The following is a 20,067-nucleotide window of genomic DNA, read 5'->3' as shown; positions in this document are numbered from 1 at the left end:
GAATAAAGCTCAAAAGATGTATTTTTCAGTGTGTTTTGTTACTTTTGGACTTAACATTTCCTGCTTGAAGCATCATACAGACATGACATCCATACCAAGCTTCTCATCTCAGAATGGAAATAGGTGCGTTTCCTGCACCTCATTCAACATGTTGCTCTGTGACTCTACCTTGGACTTGAAGAGCAGGTTGATGACACCCTTTGAGCGTCTGTCTGCTGTTCTGTCAGCGTTCACACACACAGACATGCTCTTACTGTCCCTCTTGGATTTGGAGTCCGCATCCTCTGCCCCTCCAGCCACAGACAAGGACAGACCTAGAGATCGGAACAACAGAGGATTTAGTGTTCATGTCTCACTGATTACGAGCTAACAATAGACTCTTCCTGCAGCCAGATATGTTTTGTTTTTTTCCACCCATGGGAGTAATTGGGCTGTTGCAGCTGTTCTGCTGATGATCTGTGTACTCTGGTAACGGTGGTGGCACTGTGTGTACGTTCAAAGAGGCAGTGCAGCATGTAGTGAGAGGTGGTAATCAGAGGTGGTGGACTAATGCCACAGTCGGTGCTGGCTCAGCTGGTCCAATCGTGGCACAGCGCCAGCGAAGCATCAGTGAATTCTGGTCTGACGCGCCATAGTAAAGAGCATGGTGATTGAACTAAAACAACTTAATACAAACTAGATGAAATTATAACATGACTGATTCGTTAATTAACTGTTTGTTGAGGTCAAATTGGTACCACCGCAACGGCCAGCTTGCCAATTTGTTCTTAGATGCGTGTCTAGCCATGACCTTGCCCGTGTTTTCCTTCCAGTCAGCTTTCTACTTCCACTGAGGTCATGACTTTCTGTTAACCCTTTAAGACCTGAACATATGCCTGTGCATAAAAAAGCGGCTTGTGGTATTCGAATTGCCGTAACTCACCAATGGACAAAAATTAAAGTGTGACTTAACACTGGGAAGTTATGCTTTCAGCTGCCATTACGGTAATTAGCACAAGCCCCAGGAAGTAAGAGGCTGTTTGGAGGAATTTGTTGGTAAAAACGAAGTTCATTATATCATTGAGATGCCATGAAGGTCTTCCAGACAAAAGCACAACTTCCCAGTGTTCAGCTACACGTTGAATTTTGTCAATTGAGCAAACCACTGTGAGTTACTGTTATTCAAACACAGCGTGCTTTAACGTATCACCAGGGTTAAGACTTGGTGTGCACTCATTTTACAGGCACACAAAGTCAAATCATCTTACAGGAGGAACTCTGCAGCACGATGTGAATGTGTGTGTGTGTCACCTGCGATGACGGGCAGAGATCTGGAGTTGGCATTGGTCAGCGTCACACTTCCTTCATTCGGCTCGGACAAGTTGGTGTCACTGCGGAACTCCTGTTTTTTGGACAACTAGAGGGAGACAAAGATCATGCACACACACACAAAAAAAAAATTACCAACACATATAGTCAATATTTCATGCTTCCTTGTACGTGCTTCTTTCCCTTCTTCTTTTTCTTTCTACCTTTCCTAATATTTTTCACCAATCCCTCACCCGTTTGCAGTCCAGCGTGCTCGTCCTCTCTCTTTCCTCCGTGATGAAGATCATGCTGCTCCTTTTCTTCTTCTTCTTACTCTTCCTCAGTCTGACCTCCGCGTCGCCCACCGTCACAACTGCATCGTCCACTGGGATTACGCTGACGCTGCCACTGGAGCGAGGCAGGGTGGCGTTCCAGGAGTTTGGAGACTCAGGGGGGAATTCCCTGGGAGGGGGCATTCAGAGAGCAAGCAGAAAGGTAAAGCGGATATCCGGCGAGATGCAGATTCATTCAAGCATCCCGGCATGAGGTGACAAAATGTGTACCTGTCTGCGTGGGCCTTGGTTGGAGTTCCACATTCAGACCCCTGCAGGGAGGAGATCGATATGATGGACTGACGGAAGGAGCGCAGCATTGAGCGAGGGCGTGTGGACTTTCTCTCATCCATGTCCGGCTGGAGAGGGGAAAAGAAGTAAGAGCAATACATAGATGAAAAAAAAAAAAAGACTAAAATACCATGGTGGCAGGTCAGTATATAGACAAAAGAAATGTGAATCCTCCCTTAGCAACAGTATATCATCACTCCATGCATCATTAGTTTAATTTCTCCTGAAGGGCAGGGTCACTTTAGAAGTTAATAACCCCTGTTTGCCCCAATTAAAGCCATTCGTGCCCCGTTCGTGATAAGGAGAAATTTAAAAGGTGAAAATCCCATATCAAAACACTACTCAGGGGGCTTTGGAAGTGCTTTGATCTTTAAATTCGGCTGGGTCAGGTAATTTGCAGCTTAATTAGTGCAGCTCTACTCGGTGTCCAGCCTTGCAAAGAGTTCAATGTTTTTATAGTGCAAACACTGCGTTTCTCTATGTTTTCTCTCCTGTCCATCTCTCATCTTTTCTTTTTAATCCCCCCCAGAGTTCTTACCAGCTCTCTCACTCCGTACTCCTTCTCCACCTTCTTCTTCAGCTGTTTGAAGCACTCCTCCATGCGCTCATGGAAAGGACGCAGGTCATCTGTCACTCTCTTCCCGTGGAGGGCGATTCCCCCGCCAAGTAAGGGGATCTACAAAGACAAAAAAAAAAAACAGGTTACGCATCAACATGTGATGTACTGCAATGTGGACATGTGTTGGAGAATATCATCAGGTTTTAACATGTTCTATACCTGCCATGCGATGAGGTCCTTGAGCCGCATGAGTTTGTCTCTGTCGTCCGGGTGCTGCTGAGTGTACTCGTCAGTAAAGAACGCCTGAAACAGAAGAAACACTTAAGACGTATTTAACGAATCGCGGTTTTACAGTTTCCCCGTTTGTATTATCAGTAACCGACTTTATATGAATATAACAACACTCGGTGTTGTTTTAGGGAGATCGCCACTAACATTAAGAGCAATGATGAAATCTCGTTTTTGCAGATTTGACTATGATCGTGTTCAGAGCTTTAGGAGGTGATGCTGAAGTCATTTTATTATAAACCATGAGTGATGCAGTCTCTAGAGTTCGGCTAAGTTTTTAAGGACTTACTCAATTGGTTGATTATTTGTCCTTGTCCATTAAAAGTCTTTTAACGTGTTGTTTATGAAAACAACACGTTATAACAGATAGCATTTGCAACCGTACATGATCTCAAAACTCAGATGGAGCTTTCATTAATCTCACATTTGTGTGGGGCAACAGATCAGAGCATGTTTTATACTCTAGATACGTTTTGAAAGTCATACCTTTTCATACTTGGCAAAGCCGCCCATAACAGCCGGGTCCACGATGCCGTTGAGCAGCATTGAGAGGGGGTTGATGGGAAGGCTCCAGTCGGCTTGGTACTGGTTAATCATGGTGAGAATCTTGTCATTTGTGGACTCCATGGTCTCTATGGCATTCTCCAGTGGAGACAGGGTAGTCTGGAGAAGGGGGTGGAAGGAGGAGAGGCAAATGAAGGAGGAGGCAAGGGATGTAAGGGAGTAACGATGGGTGGCTCTCAGAGCGAGGTGTAGGAGGTGTCAAATGAAAAATTTAATAACAGTGAGAATGAAAAGGAACTCAATCAGTGACGGGGGACACTACACTGGAGACAGCATCTCACAGTAAACACACAATTCAAACATGGCGTAAAATCACACCCACACGGACTTACATGTTTCATGTCAGTCGCCTCAAACCAGCGCAGGATCCCGGGCAGCTTATACACAGTGGTGAAGGTTGTACGTTCAATCCACATGGACTAAAACAAAAAAAAAAAAAATAGGTGGAAATGAGAAAAGAAATACTAAAGCTATGAGATACATTTTTGCCACTCAAGAACCCTCATAACCTGATATCCTCCTATCAGACACAGTCTGATTTAATCCAATCATAGACCACAGTAATACCCAAAGCTGATGCTGCATCTCATCTGAAACCTTGAAAACAAAAGCTGGCATCTTATCACAGACTTGTATTACACCTTGCTGTTGAGTAAAATCCTTTAATAGAACAGGAACTCATCTTTTCTGAGTGATAGTAAGGCAAGAATACAGCATTCGAAACCCTTACATGGCTCCCGTGGCTCTCAATATATATATTTTTTTTCATTTTAAAGCAACTCACAGCAAACTCGTTGTTGGGGTCCACAGGTCCTTTCCTCACAGGTCTGGAATAGTGAAAACGCTGCACGTAGTTGGACTTGTAAAAGCTGCGTGTCAAGCAAAGAAATTAAGTATATAACAAGAGAGGAACATGTGGATATATAGACAGAAATACACATATATTTTCAGTGTTATCGTATCATTTTACACATTTTACTTTGTGAAAGTATGTCATTAAACAGCACTGACTTGATGATCTGGTCCGGAACAGGTTTGTTCTTCAGGCGAGGAGGGATCTCGAGGACTGGCTGCACTGTAAAACACTGGATATCTGCATCAGGACGCTCAGGAAAAACAAATGTGTCGCTACATGATAGACAGTGTCTCACTATCCCTATGTTAGGGAGTACAAACTGATGGTTTGTACTATCAGCTCTGGTGCTAGAATCTGATACATAAAGGTGTACCAAAAGACACGACAAAATAACACCAAAATTAAAACGAGAGACCAAAACTGACTGAAAGTGGATAACTGAATAATACAACAAATACGATGTTCGGCTAAAGTTTTATCGTGTCTCTGGGTAGATTTATGCTTTTGTCACGCTGCCTGAAGGATACACTGAAGTGGAGAGCTCATGATATCGTCTCCTGGCATGGTGGTCGTGTTGAGGCGCACAGAGCTGGGGAACTGGCTCATCAGCTGGTTCTGGAAATCCTCTCTGCGCTCATACTCCTTTCCACGGTGGATAAACACCTTGTTCTAAAGCCAGGGGAAATGAACTGGGGTTGATAATCCTAATATGTATTTTTTTTTTTTCATTTACATTGACTGCCTTAAATCAGATAATCCATCTGGGCTAGCAGACGTGGCAATTCCTTCTCAAAAGTACAAACCTTTGCACAAATCACTATTTTCACTGCCCGCCCTCCCCTCCCTGAAAATCGTAAATCTCTGCAATCGTAAAGCTCTGGGGACAATAATGGGCCACGTTTGTTTTTTGACCCTTTTGCACTAGGACAGGAGTCATTGTTATTAAAGTGCTAATATTCTTCGAGGCAAAAATCTGAATAAATACAATAAATCACGTTTTAACGGTGACAAACCCTGAGGAACGGAGGGTAGCCCTGTCCATAGTAGCCCACTGCGAAGTAGTCTGGTTTCGGCCTCAGGATCTTCATAATATTCTCGTAGAACTTGGCTTGTTTCTCCTGCAGAGAGACAAAGTGAGGAACAGAGGATGTGTTTCAGATGTGCAATGTGTGTAGCCGGGGCAGCTTTATCAGCTCGTGCCAATGTCAATGCTACCCTCAGCAAAACGCTTGGCCTGCGAGGATGATAGATGTAGAGAAAAAAAAAAGTGCACGCCATCCAAGGGCAATGTCTGTCGTTTATGTAACCACATAAATTTAGGATTAGCTGAGAGAGCCACTGCTGCAGACATATATAGAGAGAGAGACACAGAGAGGAAGAGAGAGATGTTTCCATTGTTTGGAAAAGTGTAATTCTCTGAAGAGAGGAGAGGAGTAAAGCGAAGGGGAGACGGAGGAGAAGATGGTGCTAAATCACAAGTTCGGACTGAGAAGGGTTAGGAAGGGTTTGAGGCAGCTGAAGGTTGACGAGGCTGAATCCCTCGTTCGGGGTCATATGGTAATTATCAAGTCTCATTTGAAGTGTCAAGTAAGTATTAAACACGGATGAAAGCGGAATCGCTGTAAATGTGAAGATAGCTGCTTATTGGGAAGATTATGTTCTGAGGTTACGACATTTAAATGCTGCAAGTGAACATAGAACATTCAGAGATAGAATTCACAGAAGAGGGCTCAGGGAGGATGCACAGAAGATATGAAGGTTTGGAGATTGTAATGTCTTACCAGTCTCTTGCTGAGTAACTCGTAGTCAAAGATCTCGTTCTCGTACTGTTCTGCCAGTTCCTTACACAGCGTGATGGCCTCTTCCCACATCTAAACACAGGCACAAAAACACACACACACCAAGAAAAAAGAAAAAAAGAAAAAAAAAACAGTGCCCTTCATTACACCATCTGTTAATAACTCAGCAGCAGCTGTTGCACTAGGGATTCATCTCATAAAAATCTCCGCTTCCAGGTCTCCACAGAGCTCAGGGAAGTCTGCATCTCTGCTTCAGAGAACATGAAGCACTCTTGAGGAATGCAAAATGAAAGTGATACCAGCGTACTGCACAGAGAAAATGACTGCATGAGTGCAGATACTGGAGATATGACGCAGGAGAGTTCAGTAGCGACAGAAAACTTTTAGCTGTTTTGCAAGGAAAATTCCAAATGCTTTCTCCGTTGTGAAAACGTGATGACGACAGGGTCTACAATAACACCGACCTTGCCCTTGTCGAAGTAGTCGATGATGGTGTCGTAGAGTGTCTCTTTGAGCTGCCGCTGGGTTTGGGAGCCGTGGAACTCGAACTGGGGGCTACACATGTCATCCGACCACTGGGGGCGGAGACAGGAGTGAAGACAGACGTAAGGAACACAAAAAGTGTGAGATATTTGTGAAAATATATCATACCACTGAAATGAAAACAAAACTGCAGTCAGGACTAAGTCTGAATTGTTATGTCCAATGCATCACCATTACAAAGCAAGAGAAAAGCTCTGAGTTTCTTTGCCCCTGTAAATCAATACTAGTTTATAGCTGCAAACACTGCTCATTAATTCTATTCATGAGACAATATTTCACCGACACACAGAAATTTATTTAGAAACCAAATCTTTCCCAAAGTGTCTAATCTGCTTGAGATAGAGGGGAAGAATATTGAAGCATGATGTGTGTTAAACAGAAATGACAGGAGGTGGATATTACATATAAACGGGGATTGTAGTAAACATTACACATTATGAGTTCAACTGCTTTATTGTAACGACGCTAGACAGCGGGAGGAGGAGAAACCGAGTGAGAGGTGCCCCTGCTCCTCTGTCCCTCCCCGCGTGGATCTATGCGTCCCATAAAAGAGATGAAGAGACAAAAGAGGTCAGACTCAGACACATCCTCTCCCTCAAACACACACTCGCTGTGCAAGTGCACTGCATCAATCACCATAGTGATGCAGCGTCAGTGGCCGATGCCATACCTTAAACTAACCCCGGAGCTTCATCATTTGGAGGCCAGCGACATAGCAACCATTTATCAGCTACTAAAAAACTGTCTCATTTGTGGCGGGCGGAGTGAAGTGATTACACGGAGCAACATCCGAGCCATTGGGCCCAGCATTAAAAAGCAAACACGTCTTTATGTGTGTGTGTGTGTGTGTGTGTGTGTGTGTGTGTGTGTGTGTGTGTGTGTGTGTGTGTGTGTGTGTGTGTGTGTGAGTGTGTGTGTTTGCCCTACCTTGAGCAAACGAGAGTGCAGCAGCAGCGTGTAGGCTGCCTCCGTGTAGTTTTCACCCTCCAGGTGAAGGTCTCTCAGCTTGTAAAGGTATCTGGACACACGCAAGCACCGACATGGTCATGATCACTGAAGATTCACAAGCAACTAAATTGTTACTCCACTAGATGCCACTGTTGGGCAACCTGAAGCCATGCAGACAGAGCACTGATTGTAACGCGCATACACATATAAGGGAAAATAACAAAAGCACAACACATGTCTTTTAATGCTCTGACAGATGTTTGTAGCCCCAATTATCTTTTATAAGCCTTGCAAAGAGAAATTTGGGAACACTCTGCACCTTGAGGACTACTCGTCCCCATCTACAACTTTTAATGTTGATCCCTATGTTGCATATATATCCTTCTGACTGGAGATATTTTTTTTTAACATGGCCAGAGGCTGAACTCGGTCACTAAGGCACCACTGATAAGGAATAAAAGCAGTGGATGCCTTTAAATTAACTGTTCTCAGGTCAGTTGTTCCATCTCTCTGCCTAAATGCTGATGGTGTCTCATCTCCTATTTATTTCTTATCACCTTTAGCTTAACGAATTATCTGGGTGGAGATTTATTCTTGCTTGTTCTAAATCAGTCAATCACGAGTTACATCTACTTTTTTTTTCTTCCTTTCACTAATCCCTAGCTGTTGTTTATTTTCACTTCGGCGTTCGGGCCGACGTCCCGTTCTTCCTCGCTCTCCTCCCCTCTCACACTTCTGTCATCCTCCTTTCTGCCCAGACCAGCCATTCTCCACAGACATGGTTTTCCTGAGCCAAATTTAGCAAGCCGCAGCTTTTCATTCTTCTCGGCGCTCCAGATGTGCAAACCAATTAAGCTTGCAAAATTCATCTTTTCATTTGAAATCGATCTCATGTTGCCCCCTAATTGAGTTTCATGGCTGGTTCGTGGTCCGTGACTGCTGAATCTACTGCCCTTCACCTTGAATGGGCACGACATAAGCAGTGACCCAATTCCATGATACATACTTATTCTGCTATTCTGGGTTTGAGCATGTACTTTGGTGCATTTGCATTAAAAAAAAGTCACAAATTATTATTATGAGTACACAAACTAGTGCAACACAGGGATGCTTACAGGTACAATCCTGTCCTATAACAAAGGAAAAGGATGTGGCAGCAGCTGTTAGAAGTAAAGTCATTTGAAGAAACAGACTATTTCATTTTAAAACTTGAGCAACATCTGACAATGTAGCCGCAAATAACGGCAAACTGTATTGATTTGTACGTTAGCACAATGATTTATACAATAGCACGCAACTGAGACACAGCAGGTTTCCTTTGAAGTGATTCCAAATGACTGTATCCGAAGACAATTTGGAGTCAAGACTGAAGAGGCCAAAAGAAATCGAGTCAGTGCCACATTGTGGGATGCTGCCGGTTTCTGTTACGATGATGCAAAGTTGTGCACGATTGTGAATGCTGACTTTTTTTTTTATGTACGGCCAAAGTTGTGTTTTGGTTGTGGGCAGCGGCAGAAAGAGAATTCTGTATCAGTGTCCCCACATTATGTCTTCTTAGGTTTATTAAAACATATTTATCATCTAGGCATCAATTCATACACTGACTCTTAGTTTTATACTCTTACTCTTAGTTTGTATGTTTTAAATATATATTCACATGATGATGTTGGATGGCTAACAATGACTAGCTAACAGGCCAAATGGCACTATATTCTCCACAGAGTTCACAGAGGCAGCCGATCAACGTCTGACTTGACCTTACATTCACAATTACAGATAACTAATATGTCTAAAAGCCATAGCCGGAAATTCACCGAGAGACCTGACAGCTTCTTCTCCTATCTCTCTCTCTCTCTCTCTCTCTATTTCTGTGTCTCTCCACCTCTCCCTCCCTCGTGCTCATCGTGTCTCTCTGCTCTCCCTCCAGTCAGACCGAGGGCTGATCCTGTGGATTTTGACATTAATTCAGTGGAACTCATATAATCCCATGTCAGATTATAGAGCGACGCGCACACACACACACACACACACACACACAGACACACACACGCACGCACACACAGACATGTGGCATCTCAACATGTCAAATTCAGCATGTGGATACCTGATGTACATCCCCTCACGATTGATGTCCTTGTAAAAGTTCTGCAAAAAAAGGAAATCAGAGGTCGAGTTAGTTGCGTTACTGTATGCAGTGTGTGTGTGTGTGTGCGTAGCAGAGAAAGAACACTCAAGTGACTGTAAGCGTGTCATTTTGTATTTATGCGTTTGTCCAAATGGCTGGATGTGTTCGTTGTGTGCTTCCCTGTATACGTCTGATTGTGCAGTTTCCTAAAAAAAAATAATAAAAATGCGTGTGCGGCTGTGCGCACGCTCCCACACATCACACACACAGCCAAAGTCCCAGTTTAATGAAGTTTAATGACATCTACAGAGAACAGAGGAGTGGAACAAATTGACGTAATCCCACCTCCCATCACCAGCACACACACACACACACACACACACACACAATCGCAAACTGGGAAGAAAAAAATACTTAATTATAGTGAAAACTGAAGCAAAACGCATACTGCATGCATATTTATGTTTTATTTTTCAGTTTCAACTTGCACCGGTTCCACTGATGCAGTCTACATAGCTGTAGGCTTCCTACCAAGACATCAAGAGGAAGATCTAATGGTTTGATTTGCAGACAATCTGTCCAACAACACAAGAAACAGTGCAACCTCAGCATCTTTTTCAATGTATCTTTCAGAACTGACAAAATGCACAAAGTGGAATGAGTTTAAAGTCAAAAAACTAGACCCCTGAGAGCAGCTGAAACTGAACTTGGACAGACAATGTTGTACTGGAAGGAATTTAAGTGGAGGTTAGCAGAGGCCACAGTAGGCTGAGTGGTGTGTATATTTGAATATGCACAAGCTTATTTGTCGAAAATGCATCTGCTCAAGGAAGCACAACAGATATGCATGTGATTATGTGCAAGTTTGCCAGGGGAGGGGTGGATAGGAGAGTGCACTGGTGCCTGCTAGCCTGCAGAAAGATTTATTTCAGCTGGCCAAACAACTAAAAAAGAATAGCTAATGGGCATCTGCAACGGGCTTCGAGCTACACACCTCTGCAGTGTGCCAGCATATCAGAAAAGTTTGTTTTTTTTTCTTTAAAAGATGAATCTTCCAAGCAAGATGAAGACCGAGCTAAGAGGAGGAACTCTGCCATGTAATCTGCTCTAGAGACAGTCATGTGGTTGGTAGATAGAACCTCTTACTAAACAGAACACCCTGGGGAAGAATCTGATTGGGGTATGGCACAATTGAGAGGATGTGGAACAGACAGGAACTGATGCAACCCACTGCAAACAGTTGGAGACCAGACACAAAGCCAGATCCTTTTCCTTTAGATCAATCTGTACATAAATTAAACGTGGAGAAAAAATAGAATGACCTTGGCATGGGAGACAGACACATAATTGGTGTTTCATAACTAATATATACAATAAAATAACATCATTTGTTTAGACTCGTTTGGTGAAGATGAGGTTCCTGACTGAGATCTAGATGGAGAAAACTCACATACTAGTCACATTATGAGACATTAGCCTTTGACTTGATATATATCTGTCCTCAGTGAAACATGAGGACAACAAAAAAAATCATGGAATTCTTAAAAGGCTCACAACTATTCGGTAAAGTTCCAGTCCCCTACCTCCACTGGTTACTACCCTTTGACATTATTATACCCACAATACTCAAAAGCAAGGCTGCACTTACCAGGAGATTTACAGTGCAGCTCATGCGGTTGTTGCGGCTGTCATCGCTCATCACGGTGCGGTAGTCAAGGAGACGGATGAGGAGTCCCTTCACTAAGGAGACAAAGTGCTGCACCTGTGGCCTCAGAGTGGGTTTCTCTGCAGCACAGTCCAGCAAGCTGGCAGAAAAGCATCCACAAGCCTATCATCAGAGACGCCTGAGAGGACTGCTTGTTTTTCAGTAATTCACTCCAAGTTATTCACCGACTACATAATACAGTCAAGTAAGCACCATGTATATTAATTTTAAGCATTTCTGTGAGGTGTTATAAGTTAGCATATTGTAACATTTGGGCATACATGGTCTCCAGCAGCTGCATGTATTGCTCATCTCCTCCTCCGCCCTCCACCTCGTGATCCAGCTTCAGGATGATCTCATTCTCAAACTGCAGGAGAGAATAGAGACAGAGGTTGGCAGAAAGCAAAGAAGAGGACAACGGGGAGATGAAGGAGCAAACGAGAGTAGCAACAGAAAAGGAATCAATTATGCAGGAATAATTAAGGTATCTCTGTTACTTTTGTGTGCAGCGTCACAGGAAATCAATGCAGGAGAACAGTAAGTGTCAGTGTTTCTGCATGAGTGTGATTATAGTGTGTGCAAGTGTTTTGTTTTTGTTTTTAAATTGCACACATCCACATATGTAAATGTGATATGTCACCTTCTTTTATGTGTTTTACAGTATATGTGTATGTATATGTATCCAAAAACCTGGATGATCATCTCAGACATAGTCCTGTGTATTGATGGGCATCGGATTTTAATGATATCGATGCCATTATCGATTCTGCTTATCGATCCATTCTTTATTGATTCCCTTATCAATTCCTCCTCTGAATTTTTGGTCTAGAAAAAGTAGATACTCTCGGTACTTAATGTGTGCGTCGTCAATAAATGCATGTTATGTTGGTGACGCTGCCGCCCTTGCTTGACATTACAGTGCTGCATAAATTGCATTGATATACTGTATTCTGTATTGATAAGGGGAATCGATTAGCATGAAGGCTAATGATATCGATGAATTGAACCAGTTGAAACCAGTTCTTTATAAGCACCGGTTAACAATGCCCATCCCTAGTCTATGTGTGTGTGTGTATCTACCTTGTGGAAGTTTCCAAACTGGGCGTGTTCACAGGAGATCATGTCAAAGAAGATAGGAATAGTGGCCCTCCTCAGCTCCTCCTCAGGGATCAATGTCATCTCCAGGATGGGACCCACCATGCCAGGGATGAAAAAGATCTTATGGCTGCCTGGAAGACACGGAGATACATACTTACATACAAATCTACGTAAAAGGCACAGGTAGACTCATATTTGACTCTCCATGTTCTCCATCTGCATTCATTTACCCTCAGGTAGCTCCACAGACATTTTCTATACTTTCTCTGACAACCAGTGAATATATAAATTGATGTCAACAGCGTGCGGAACGGTGCTGATTATGTCAACCTTTTCAGAATGGGAATGAGGAATGAGGAAACACAGTGTCCTGCTTGTGCCATGTATTGAAGTTAGGAGGAGGAGTTAGATATTTCCTTACCTAGTCTGTACCAGATGTCACGTATAGCAAAGCCAATGAGACTTCTCATATCTCCATATCTTAAAGAAGACAGACACAACAAAATCAGCCTCCACGAAGAATGTCTTAATCCATTTAAGCTTCAGAAACAAAACAACCCAATGGGAAAGGTAGCCGTACACTACTCTGCCCTAACATGAATTAAATTGAATGTCTGCCTCCAGGTAACACAGGGCTTTAAAAGGTGGCGGGAGTGTAAACAGCAAATGCAGACTCCAAAACAGATCACAAATCACTGAGTGTTTCATTAGTGCAGGGAGAGTAAGGGAGGTAAATAAGGAAATGAAATGTCTCTTCTCTCACTTGGCCAGAATCTTGCTCCTCTTGGTTGGTGAGAAATGCTGAAGCTGCAGAGACTCCTGGGTAATAAAAGCCACCGCCAAGTGGAAGTAGTTATTCCACAACTAGACAGGGAGGTAGAGCGAGGGAGGGAGAGGATATGAGGAGAAAGAAATTTTAGAGCCACAGTTATTTAAAAAAAAAAAAAAAAAGATGTTGTCAATTTAAAGCAAAAGCTTTGAAATGACAAAAACTCTTACCTGTACTTCAAAGTCATCGTTGTTGAGGAACTTTTGGTTCATTGTGTGAGCGTATGTATTGATGGCTCTTAGGAACACCCTAATGAACGGAGATAAGCACATAGGTTATCACTACATCAAGTGAAATGGTCACAAACTTTCACGTGATGCTTCTCGATTGGCGCTGAATTACTAATCAGTTACAAAAAAAAAAAATCATAGGAGAAAAACATTTCCTACGAATAACAAAAAAGGAAATCTGTCAGTGATTACAAATATAACCTATTTGTTCTTCACCAAAGAGCTCTGACAGCTACTCTAGCCCACAGAGTCTGTAATATTACTTCAGATTCAAACCTGATGTCAAAGTGATTGATCATGATAGGAACTTAACACCGCGTGCAGGTGTATCAGTGAAATATGACTTGATGCATTTCTGAAGTTAAGTAGCAAACTGTTCCCACTCTCTCTGCTCCAACGCCGCCTATCTATCATCATTATCCCGAGCCAAATGCCATCCACTCTCATTCCCCTCTTTCTCTACGCATATCTGCATATCTCTTTATCAAGCTGTCCTTTTCACAGCTTTAGCATCCCCCTGACATACATAAAAAAAAAAAAAAAAACGATAACTTTCACCCCATGAGCTCTCACACACAGACGTATTTGTCACATCAACCGTTTTCATCATTGCAGCCTTGATCCCAGCTTTACTATGTCGCAGTCCTCTAAATATGGTCTGATCGGATGATCATGATTGGATGGTAACAATCTTCTGAAAAGCCTCATGGAGCCAATAGCCGGTCATACCGGAGCAGCATGTAAGTGTTCAAACCTTTGTTCTCCATTCATCTTCCTGCATATAACACTGTACCTGTTCTGTACCATGATCATAGCCATCCAGTCAGAGGGATACACATGTTTCCCAATCAGGTCCTTGAAAAGTAGGAAGGACTCCATCAGGAAGTCCTGCAGTCGAAGAACAAAGGATGTTTTTTTAAGGAAACTATATCTTCATGCAATACAGACATCTGCAAGCATTTGTGTGAGTACTTACGACGAGATCCCGGTTGGTGAAGGTTTCTATGTACCGAACATAGTGGCGATCATGCATCTGACTGAGGATGGCTGTCATGCAGGCCACAACGCGAGACTACAAAGGGAAAGTTTGAGTGTGTGTGAAAGAGAAAGGGAGAGAAGGGAAAGAATGCATCGTTACTTTTTGGGCAGTGTGCAGCTTAACAGAGTGCTATACATCTAAAGCCATTTTAAGCCTCTTATAGTAATTTGTTGCTGCTCAGCCTAAAGCTGGCTAAAGAGAATTTCAAGGAAACCCTCGGACCAGTCATTTACACAATCACAATACCAGTCCAAACAGCATCGCAGGTATCACATGCAGCTAATAGGCTGGTGCCCAAAGCAGCAACAACAACAACAACAAAAAAGATCAGTTCTTTCTTCTTTTTATGCCGTGTGGGTCCACAAGTAATTCCCACAATGGTATTCGAAAATAAGCACAATTATTAGAAACATAACCTTTTCGGTTTTCATATTATGTTCTCTAGTTATAAAGTTTACAAGAAGCTCTGAATTGAAAGGAATGACTTGCTCAATCACAACAATAAAAAAAGATGCTTTCAGAAATATAAAAGATTTTTTTTTTCCAAAACAGATTTCATTTGATTTAAAGTTCTTTAGAAAAGAACAGGAGGGAAAACATTTTTGCATTCATGAGACAACTTCAACTCCCAGTTTGGTTGATCAAAAAACAAAATACAAAAAAAAGGTGACTTATAGTTGGTTCCATGATGGGATAATGGAGCATTTGTTCAGTTTTAAAACCTGCACAAAAGTGCAAATAGAAGATATAAATGTCCCTGTCATTTTGTCTTCTATCGTTTTTATAGTGTTTAGTTTTTAATGAGAGATTGCCTCCTAATTATGTGTCCTTAACTATGAATACGGCCCACGGTGAGTACACAAAAGCACACACACAAAGAGACTAGTAATAAGAAGTATTAGAGATAGAAGATGAAAGCGAGTCAGGAGAGACACGGGAGGTGGAAGAAGGAGCAAACAACGCTTCATGACTATGAAAATAAGACAGGCATGAGAGACATGAAAGAGGAAAGCCAAAAAATAAATATATTAAAAAAGTTTTAAAAAAGTTTTAAGTTTTAAATTTGTGTGAAAAACTACTTATGCAGAGAAAAACACTCTGGGCGGGATTAAAGAACGATATTTTTGAAAAATCAAGTGTAAATCTGTCCATAACCAGAAGATGAGAGGGCCAGTGGTCAAAGAAGGTGAAGAAAACAGCCAAAAAAAAAAAAAGGACGAGCTGCAATAATGTGATGACCTGAAGAACCTTGCGTACATTCCACATAAAGTCATTCCAAAGAAAGTTGACATGACTAATCAGGTCCCTACTACATCAACTGTACGTTGCTGTCTCAGTCACTTTGCTGTGTGAACGTTCCTCTCCTTATTACAGTACAGCATATTCTCTCTAGTCTATTAAATCGTCTATTGAGAACCAATAATAGAAAATGTAAACTGACAACACATTTAAAATAAAAAAGTGAACTGCAAAATATAAATTGACTCCTTTCTTTTGTCATTTCTCTCTGTCCATTTTCTATATTGCCTATTAAACAATGAGGCATTGTGTTAACAATGTCCAGTGTGGACCAGTGTGCCTCGCTTCACGCCTTTGTCTGTTTTGTTCTCCTAGATTAATGATTTCTGAACCTCCATTGTTGTAGCCTACACAAGGTTCATGTATCTGCTAAAGAAACACAGAAAAGGAACAATTCTGTGTCCGGGATTTGCGCGAGGTTGGCATCCGCGGTTGGTGGCAGGAAAAGGGAAAACACGAGACAGAGACGAAGGATGATGGATGACTAATTGGTGATGAAAGATGAATAACAAGTAACGTGGTGACAGCTTTTATCTGATCAAAATGAGCAGGGCGTGTGTTCGGGCTTGATGGGAAAAGATACCCTCTCGGTCTGGTGTTCGATTATATCCACACGTCGGTGACTGTGTTTGAGTACTCTATGTTCTGCACGTTTGAGCTCCACTCGTAATCACCCCCACCTCCCGCCCAACTTTCTTTCTGCAGTGAAGTGACACCAGAGACCCCGTCAGCACACTCCCTTCTTTAATCTCACGCCCCCCTCCCCCTATAAAGGTTCCTGGAGACAGATTTTATAAGTACTGGAAGAAAGAGTTCGTTTTTAAGGGATGATTTAGGGACAGAATGAACATGTTTCATTTTACTAGCTCCTGTTGCTGAAAGTAAAGTTGAGTATGGAAAATCCACCGGTGTGCTGATATCAACAGACGGTACCAGGCAGCGCAATTAACTTTTTTTTTTTCTGTTTTCCTTCTTTGCCCGCATGCAGCAACTGATCTGTAATAGGATTAAGAACACACACAGGCACACACAAAATACTCTATAGCTCAGTACCCTCTGGCTGGAAGCGTAGGTCACGTGTAATATTGCCCTACTTCACTGTAATTGGTGTTCTCAGAGGACCAGTGCTCTCAATCTCCTTTAACACCACTGAAACAACAGGAATGCTCTAAGGGCCAAAAATCCAACCATCAGCTGTTTGTCTCCTCAAAATATAAATGTGTTTCATCAACACATTGCATGCCATGCAAAGGCATATGGTAGTTGCATCTGGCTTGTGTATATTAATAAAACTGCTTCCACAGTGTGGATGAGAGGTAGAGAGTGAGCGAGGGAGAGGGAGAGGGAGAGCTCAGGGTTTGTTGAGGCAAAAGCCTTACACAACAGTAAAGAGATTACTGACAAAACAGGACACAGATGCTGGCGAGGTTTGGGATTTCTCTCCTTCCCTCCTCCCTGCTTCACTTTCCCTCCCCTGTTTCCCCATCCATCCATCTATCCATCCTCTCACTCTGGCCACTCTAATTTATAATCTATTAACAGCTGTAATTTCCGAGATGCTTCAAAATGACAGCTGCCTGAAAAAACACCTGCATGATATGAAATTAATTTAAAGCCTTGCCACTGTCAGAACCATAAAAGCTGTCTATTAAAGGGCAGGCCCATTTCTTTTTTTCCTTTTGGTTTTCAGCATCATTCTATAGCTTCCCAATAGTATTCCTTATCCATTTAAATACAGTGACAGGAAAATGTCTTGGCCTTCTTACTGAATTCTTCGTTTTTCTCCCATGTTTCTCACACTTAAATGTTTCAGATCATCAAACTAATTTAAATATGAGTCAAACATAACACAAGTAAACCCAAAATGCAGTTTTTATATGAGGTTCTTGTTATTAAGGGAAATAAAAATCCAAACCTACATGGCCCCGTGTGAAAAGGTGATTGCCCCCTAAACCTAATAACTGGTTGGACCGCCCTTAGCAGCAACAACTGCAATCAAGCGTTTGCGATAACTTGCAGTGAGTCTTTCACAGCACTCTGGAGGAGTTTTGTTCCACTCATCTTTGCAGAATTGTTGTAACTCAGCCACACTTTAGCGTGAACCTCCTTTTTAAGGTCATGCCACAGCATCTCAGTAGGTTCCAAGTCAGGACTTTGCCTGGGCCACTCCAAAGTCTTCATTTAGTTTGTCTCCAGCCATTCAGAGGTGGACTAGATGGATCATTATCCTGCGGCAGAACCCAAGTTCTCTCCAGCTTGAGGTCACGAACAGATGGCCAGACATTCTCCTTCAGGACTTTTTGGTACACAGCTGAATTCATGGTTCCATTTATCACAGCAAGTCTTCCAGGTCCTGAGGCAGTAAAACAACCCCAGACCATCACACTACCACCACCAGATTTTACTGTTGGGATGATGTTCTTTTTCTGAAATGCAGTGTTACTTTCACGCCAGATGTAATGTGACACACTTTTCTTTTTTTTTCTCAAAAGTCTTGGGGATCATCAAGAATTTTTTTCTGGCAGGAGTGAGACGAGCCTTCATGTTCTTTTTTCTCAGCAGTGGTTTTGGACTTGAACTCTGCCATGAGGCCATTTTTGCCCGATCTCTCTGTTATGGTGGAGTCATGAACACTGACCTTAACTGAGGCTAGTGAGGCCTGCAGTTCTTTGCATGTTGTTGTGGGTCTTTTGTGACCTTTTGGATGAGTCGTCACTGAGCTCTTGGGGTAATTTTGGTCGGCCAGCCACTCCTGGGAAGGTTCACCACTGTTCTTGTTGTTTTCACCATTTGTGGATAATGACTCTCACTGTGCACCGATAAATATTAATGACTTTCTTTCTCATTTGTCCCTGAATTTCTCTGGATCTCGGGATGATGTCTAGCTTTTCAGGATCTTTTCATCTACTTCACTTTGTCAGCCAGGCCCTATTTAAGTGATTTCTTGACTGAGAACGGGTGAGGTAGCATTTTTTAGCATGATGATATTCCTACATATAAACAACGAAGTGCCTGGTCCATGACTGAGCCATGACTTTGCCCTGTGCCAAATTGCATTGATTAAACTGCTGATCCATAGCGTGGAACAAAGTAATCCACCAAGCACACACTGATGGTTTTGGCATCTACGTGTGTATATTCTCAACTATTAAGTCGCAATTACATCAGCTGCTTTGAATTCTTCATTTCGCAGCACTTCATTTAGCTCTGTGTGCTCTCCTCCTGCACCTTTTCGCGTTTTCTCGCCCTCTGTCATTCCTTTTGTGGCGTTCCCCCTGGTGGGAAGTCATTACCCCGCTCTCAACTGTGATTTTTTTCATCATTTTTTAAAATAGAACATCTAAAGAACACAGTCTCAGGAAGCCTGCAGCACGGCTCACTGTAGCACCCCAGACACGTGTTCATCTCTGACCCCCGTCTATCACACACAAACACACACACACACACACACACGTTTTTTTCCCCAAACACCTGGGGGCTGAGGTGAAAAGACGAAGGGGGGATGAAAGAGGGAGATTGATTGCGCAGAGGTGTAATTGGAGGTGTGTCAGGGTGTTGTTGCTGTGTGTTCTTTTCATTACGGAGGAAGAGAAAGATGTGGGACACGGTGTTTGTCTGGATGCACGGGCGGCAGCATTTCTTTGTGTGTGTGTGAACATGCACGACTTTTAACTGTTCAGAAAACAGATCAATGTGTTCTCAGCCTCCCATTCACAAGTCAAGTACAAATTGTTGATCGAGAAGTGAATGCATAGGGAGAGAGTGCAATGAGAAGAGAAGAGAAGAGAAGAGAAGAGAAGAGAAGAGAAGAGAAGAGAAGAGAAGAGAAGAGAAGAGAAGAGAAGACTACAGGCAATCAAATAAAATATTTACAGGCTGAAAAAGGGGAGATTAGCTGCCCATTTCTCCCCGATCATTTCACACTCTGTAATCTCCCTTTTCTCCATCCCTCCTTGACGTGCTCCTAATCTTATCTTCCGCTCCAAAATCACAACTGACTCACGCATGTTCCTGTGCACATGTGCGTGCGTCCTGGAGACCCCATGCGTCGCACCGCGCCCCGGCAGCTTATGCAATTTGCACAAACACTTTCACACTGTCGCACGCATGCCGTGCACCACTTTGCTCGTCCCACCAGAGGTCAATTGAAACACAACACAAGGTGAGTCAACCACTTTGCTGTGGCGCATACATCATCAGTTATTTTCAGATGGGGGTGGGGGTGGGGGTGACGTCAGGAGGGACGTTCACGTGGACGCTGCGTACAGGGACCAC

General features: G+C 42.8%; 1 protein-coding gene across 1 annotated transcript in view; it reads right to left on the bottom strand.

The window, feature by feature from the left end:
* The window catches only part of LOC125008053 (dedicator of cytokinesis protein 2-like), an 81,748-nt gene that overhangs the window by 979 nt on the left and 60,702 nt on the right, over positions 1–20,067 (bottom strand). Inside the window, exons 27-50 of the mRNA XM_047585074.1 lie at positions 14,431–14,526; positions 14,248–14,342; positions 13,395–13,473; positions 13,159–13,259; positions 12,817–12,875; positions 12,378–12,526; positions 11,579–11,664; positions 11,241–11,397; positions 9,572–9,612; positions 7,447–7,537; positions 6,441–6,551; positions 5,959–6,048; positions 5,191–5,295; positions 4,705–4,846; positions 4,333–4,414; positions 4,106–4,190; positions 3,654–3,740; positions 3,244–3,420; positions 2,689–2,772; positions 2,449–2,586; positions 1,851–1,978; positions 1,542–1,749; positions 1,291–1,396; positions 169–314 (exon numbers count right to left, since the gene is read on the bottom strand). Of these exons, the coding sequence (XP_047441030.1) occupies positions 169–314; positions 1,291–1,396; positions 1,542–1,749; positions 1,851–1,978; positions 2,449–2,586; positions 2,689–2,772; positions 3,244–3,420; positions 3,654–3,740; positions 4,106–4,190; positions 4,333–4,414; positions 4,705–4,846; positions 5,191–5,295; positions 5,959–6,048; positions 6,441–6,551; positions 7,447–7,537; positions 9,572–9,612; positions 11,241–11,397; positions 11,579–11,664; positions 12,378–12,526; positions 12,817–12,875; positions 13,159–13,259; positions 13,395–13,473; positions 14,248–14,342; positions 14,431–14,526 (2,643 nt within the window). The remainder of the gene's footprint in view (positions 1–168; positions 315–1,290; positions 1,397–1,541; positions 1,750–1,850; positions 1,979–2,448; positions 2,587–2,688; positions 2,773–3,243; positions 3,421–3,653; positions 3,741–4,105; positions 4,191–4,332; positions 4,415–4,704; positions 4,847–5,190; positions 5,296–5,958; positions 6,049–6,440; positions 6,552–7,446; positions 7,538–9,571; positions 9,613–11,240; positions 11,398–11,578; positions 11,665–12,377; positions 12,527–12,816; positions 12,876–13,158; positions 13,260–13,394; positions 13,474–14,247; positions 14,343–14,430; positions 14,527–20,067) is intronic.

This window comes from Mugil cephalus, chromosome 5 (assembly GCF_022458985.1).
Source record: "Mugil cephalus isolate CIBA_MC_2020 chromosome 5, CIBA_Mcephalus_1.1, whole genome shotgun sequence".
Classification (NCBI taxonomy): Eukaryota; Metazoa; Chordata; class Actinopteri; order Mugiliformes; family Mugilidae; genus Mugil; species Mugil cephalus.
Note: the sequence above shows the minus strand (reverse complement) of the source record. Positions and strands in the feature narration are given on the sequence as shown.